Source organism: Tenrec ecaudatus, chromosome 3 (assembly GCF_050624435.1).
Source record: "Tenrec ecaudatus isolate mTenEca1 chromosome 3, mTenEca1.hap1, whole genome shotgun sequence".
Classification (NCBI taxonomy): domain Eukaryota; kingdom Metazoa; phylum Chordata; class Mammalia; order Afrosoricida; family Tenrecidae; genus Tenrec; species Tenrec ecaudatus.
The window spans coordinates 68,876,378-68,881,151 of NC_134532.1; the positions used below are offsets into that span (position 1 = coordinate 68,876,378).

A 4,774-nucleotide genomic window follows, 5' to 3' on the forward strand; every position below is an offset into this window, starting at 1 on the left:
GGTATCTCCACCGTTTCTTCTTTCAACGTTTAGGACGCTTTCAGTAAAATCTGAAATAAGGTTATGTTTTAGCAACACTCACTCTCAGCGTGAACCACTATATAATGCTCTGTGACTCATGGAATAGTTCCTAACCTAACCACACACCCCCAGGTAAGAGAGCTCCAAGACAATTCCAGCTACAGCTCAGTTGAGCAGAATTATTCCTAGAGCAGGACCTAAATCCTTCCTCTGATTTGATCTCTGGATTAGGGTAAATATCCAAACCAGAGCTTTCCTTTTAAAACTTTGAATCCATAATTTGTTACTCAACGGTTGTAGGGGGCCTGACAATTATCAAAGTAGTTAGAAAAGGGAAAGTCTGCATGTTAAATGACAAAATGTCTCTGTCCCTAACCACCACTTAGGCTGAGCCTCACCAGGAGACAAAAACACGTTCTTGCTAGCCACTCAGAATCCCCTTCTCAGCCCCAATATGCTTAAGAATCCAATTTCCCTAAAAGTTATCAGAAGTGTGGGGAGTGATGAGAAGAGAGAGGGGTTATTCCTAACTCAAATGAGTCTCCCTCGAGCTTGAGGCACTATTTTCTAGAAGTGGTGACTGATGTGAGAACCATAATGGGTCAGACCTTAGGCCCCGACTCCTACAGCCTAGGCTTTGAGTCTTACACACTCAGTTTTACAGTGCTGCTAAGTGTTGAGTGCTCAGTTCACTTTCCCTGTGGGAGGGAAGGGGTAAAACCATTTCTGTCCAACACCTCTGACCTTCCCTGTACATAAAAATTTCAGGCCTGGGCATAGCATCCAAGGCAGGCTTCGAGAGCCAAGTACCATCCTCTTCCCTGGGCAGAAACGCAAAGCACCTTGGGAAATGAGTTCCAGTGTTTTAAAGTTTATTCGTTTATACTTTCCCAAGGAAGCACCCCTTACTAAGTCCACACCAGACTTTGACAACCACCACTTCCTGACCAACCATCACAATGTACTTTTGAAAATCTCCCACCAAAATAAATCCCATGTAAATAAACAGCATCACCTTTTCAAAGCCATTTAATTGTAATAGCACATTTTAATGAAAAAAGCAGCATACTTTGCCAATAAAACATTAAAATTATTTCTTCAATAAAAGACAATCAAACGGCACCAAAATAACTTAATACATTACCATAGTAAATAAACCATCTATTAACAAAAACAAGAAACCAGGTCATATACAGAACTCAAGATTTCAGAGAGCTTCAAACAGAATGGCAATACAACAAACTTTGTAAGAATATATCTATGTGTGCATTATTTTGAATGAAATATTTACAGTAGATATGGTACCAGTCATCACGTACCTAGTATTTTTGTTCCAAAAGAATTCTACCAAACAATGTGAATTTACAAGCAGTGCACCGGCTTTCCTACCACTCAAGTTGGTTTGTCTACAAACAAACCTCCAGAAGAGAAAAAACAAAGAAAAGGTTCCTGTGGATGTGAAACTGTAACAAACAAAGCGATTGAAAACTGGAAGATAGAAGTAGTCTGGCAAAAACCTTAGAATCTAAAAGAGCAAACACTACATGGCAAATGCATCTAAAGCTAGAAAGTGAAGAACTATAGTATTATAGCAAGGCTTCCAATTGCTTCTTTTCTCCCAGTGGAGGTGTGTGTGTGTGTGTGTGTGTGTGTGTGTGTGTGTCTAGGGAGCAGTGAGAGAGGGCGAGTGTTGAGGGCAATGTGGGAATCCCCATTAAATATGTAATGAAGTACACAATACTTCAGACAGTGAATCAGGGGTCTGCACCATTAAGACATTCATGAGGGAGTGTTGACTCACGCATCAGAACATTGCAAAACAACGAAGAAAAAGAATAATCTTCCTTCAAAGTGAGAATATACAAATGGGTCAAAAGGAACCCAGTGTGTGAAGAAATCTGCAAAAATTCAGCGAACTGGTCCAACATAAATTTTTTTGAAGTTCACTAACCATACATCCCCCCCTTGTAGTAAGATTCAAGAAGTTTAATTAATTAGAATGTGCACAAAATTAAGTTGCTAGAGACATAAATGAATAATTTACAGAGGGTTGTTCGACAATAATCTAATAATAGCTTTTCAAGATCAGTGAACACAGCAGGCGCAATTTCTTTCTTAAGCATCAACACTTCAGAGAAGGAAGAAGGGGGTAAGAACCACAGTAAAAATATATATATATATATATCATATACAGTGTAAAGGCAGAAAATCTGCCATCTTTTTTTTAAATTCAAAATACTTTTAGAGATGTCTCTTATCACATTAAGCATCCACTCTAGTTTAAAGTTTCAGTCCTCAAATCAATTTCTATTTCTGAAAAATAGCTGCAAAGTGTACTTTTAAACTTGAACAAGGGTGATGTCTTTAAGAAAACCAAAAATCTTACTTGATCTTTCTGGGGGCCTTTAAAAGGCTTGTGTGTTACCGTCTGCCTTCCAATGCCTACAGCCAGCTCCACTCTTTCTACGAAGAAGCGCGGGGGTCGTTTCCGAGTGGGGTTTGAAAGGGACAACTTTGCTACAACTTGACTGGTCGCTTCTTTTGTTTTTTCTTTGCTCTCAGAAACCTTTTCACATTCTGAACGGGCTGGGGCTCAGGTGCTCACTGCTTCTCTGCCTTTCTCTGGATTCACATTTACCGGAATTGTTTCTGGTGGCCAAAAGTGGAGAGAAAAGCGGCGGGAGAGCGAGGGAGACAAATGACAGGACGCGGAGGGGGCTGTCCCTGGAGAGCGCGGGGTCTCCTAAATGCCCGCGGAGTATTTCATCCTTTTCTGTTTCTGCCTCTGGTTGCAGAACCAGACGCGCACCACGTTTTTCTTAAGGTCCAGCTTCTCCGCGATCGCGGCGATCTTCTCGGAGGAGGGCCGCGGCTGGATTGCGAAGTAGGCTTCCAGCGAGCGTTTCTCCGGGGCCGCGATGGATGTGCGCTTGCGCTTCTTCTCGGCGCCGTTGAAGAGCTCCGGCTTGGTGAGCTTCTCGCGGTGGGACTTCTCGGCCTCCTCGAGCCACGCCTGCAGGATGGGCTTGAGAGCGATCATGTTGTTGTGCGACAGCGTCAGCGACTCGAACCTGCAGATGGTGCTCTGGCTGAGCGAGCCCACGCCGGGGATCTTGAGGTTGGCCAGCGCCGAGCCCACGTCGGCCTGGGTCACCCCCAGCTTGATGCGCCGCTGCTTGAAGCGCTCGGCGAACGCCTCCAGGTCCCGCGGGTCGGCGTCCACGTCGCTCATGCAGCCCATGTGCGAGGGCAGCCCGTGCGCGTGGGCCATGCTGAGCGCGGCTTGGTGCATGGGGTTCATGGTGGCCATGTGCGGCGCGTGCGCCGGCGTGGACACCACCGCGCCGTCGGGGCCCGCCATGGCTCCCAGGGCCAGCCCGGGGCTCAGGTGTTCCAGCAGCTCGCCCTCCAGGGCCTGGTGCGGTTGCTGGTGGTGATGGTGGTGGTGATGGTGGTGGTGGTGTGTGCCCGCCAGCGCGGACGGGTGCGAGATGGGCACCGACGACGAGGAGGCGGCCGACGTGCACGGGATGGTGTTCATCGTGTGGTAGGTGGCGTCCGGTTTGAAGGGGCTGTGGTGGGGCGGATGGTGGTGGTGGCTCTTGCTCTGGGAGACGATGTCCACGGCCGCCAGAGCCTCGGCGCGGGCCAGCAGACTCTCATCCAGCCCGCCGAATATATTGCTCTGCAATTGCAAGTAGAAGGCACACATTACGCTCAGCAGGGAATTGTGCGCGCTCTCCCCGGAAGCTCCGGCCCAGCGCTCCACACCGCCGCCGCGCCTACAACATCCCCAGAACGTTAAAATAATAATACTAATAAGGATCGTAAGACTAATCCGGGGAATCTATAGGCGAGCAGGCGAGGAGGGAAGCCACCGAGTTAAGCCGCGTGTGCCGAGAGGAGGAGGAAGAGGAGGAAGAGGAAAGTGAGCCCGCAGACACAACACAACACAACACAACACACGCACAGGCAACATCTCAGGTCATAAAAATTAATATGAAAGGCAAGACCCACTGAATACATAAGAGGGGGGGGATTGGTTGGAGGTGTGGGGTGATTTGCTGTGCAGACATGAAAAAAACATCAAGCAGATAAAGGGGCTGTCAAAATGTGCCTTTAAGCGGTGATTATGCAGAAATACGCACCGGTGGGGTTGGAAGACACGCTCTCCGCATCGCCTCCGAGCCCCCGCCGCCGCCGCTGCTCCCGCCGCTGCTGGCGCTGCTGCTCCGGCCGCCGCCTCCCGCGCCGCCGCTGCCGCCCGCCGTGCTGGAGCCGCCCGGGGAGCTGGCGGCGGGCGCCGCGGGCGCCGCAGAGCCCGGCGAGGCGCTGTGCAGCGCTGAGTACTTGGGCTCCACGTGCAGGCTGCCGCCGTGCGGCATGCTGAACGCCTGCTTACTGTTCAGCGACATCATCATCATCTTCCCGACTGCGCACTCGCGCGCCCTCCCGAGCGCCCAGGCACCGGCACCGGCCCCGGCTGCGGAGACCTTCCTGGAGCCCCGCGGGCCGGGAGCCCGAGCCCGATAGAGCCGCGGGAAGTTGCGCTCCGCCGCCGCCGCCCAGCTGGGCGCACAGATTCCGGGGCTGCGCGCCGCTCGGCTTCCTCCGCCGTCCGCGGGAGCGGGTACCGGGCTCGGCTCCGATGCGGCTGCAAACCTGGCCGCCTGAAGGTGCCCCGCACCTCGCGGCCTCAGAGTTATACTCGCCTCGCCCCGCGCCCACTCCCTCCTCCCAGCACCCGCTCCCT

General features: G+C 51.0%; 1 protein-coding gene across 1 annotated transcript; it reads right to left on the reverse strand.

Annotated features, from left to right (window-relative positions):
• Positions 1-2,764: 2,764 nt before the first annotated feature.
• On the reverse strand, positions 2,765-4,445 carry POU4F2 (POU class 4 homeobox 2). The gene is made up of 2 exons (XM_075544806.1): positions 4,170-4,445; positions 2,765-3,706 (listed from the first exon to the last, which is right to left on the reverse strand). Exons 1-2 carry the CDS (start codon positions 4,443-4,445, stop codon positions 2,765-2,767), a joined length of 1,218 nt encoding a protein of 405 aa, XP_075400921.1.
• Positions 4,446-4,774: the final 329 nt, after the last annotated feature.

Excerpts from the sequence above, each read along its gene's own strand:
- POU4F2 (XM_075544806.1), bottom strand. The coding sequence starts at position 4,445 with ATGATGATGATGTCGCTGAACAGTAAGCAGGCGTTCAGCATGCCGCAC. Across the intron at positions 3,707-4,169 it reads CGTGTCTTCCAACCCCACCG|AGCAATATATTCGGCGGGCT; the intron begins GTGCGTATTTCT and ends TTGCAATTGCAG.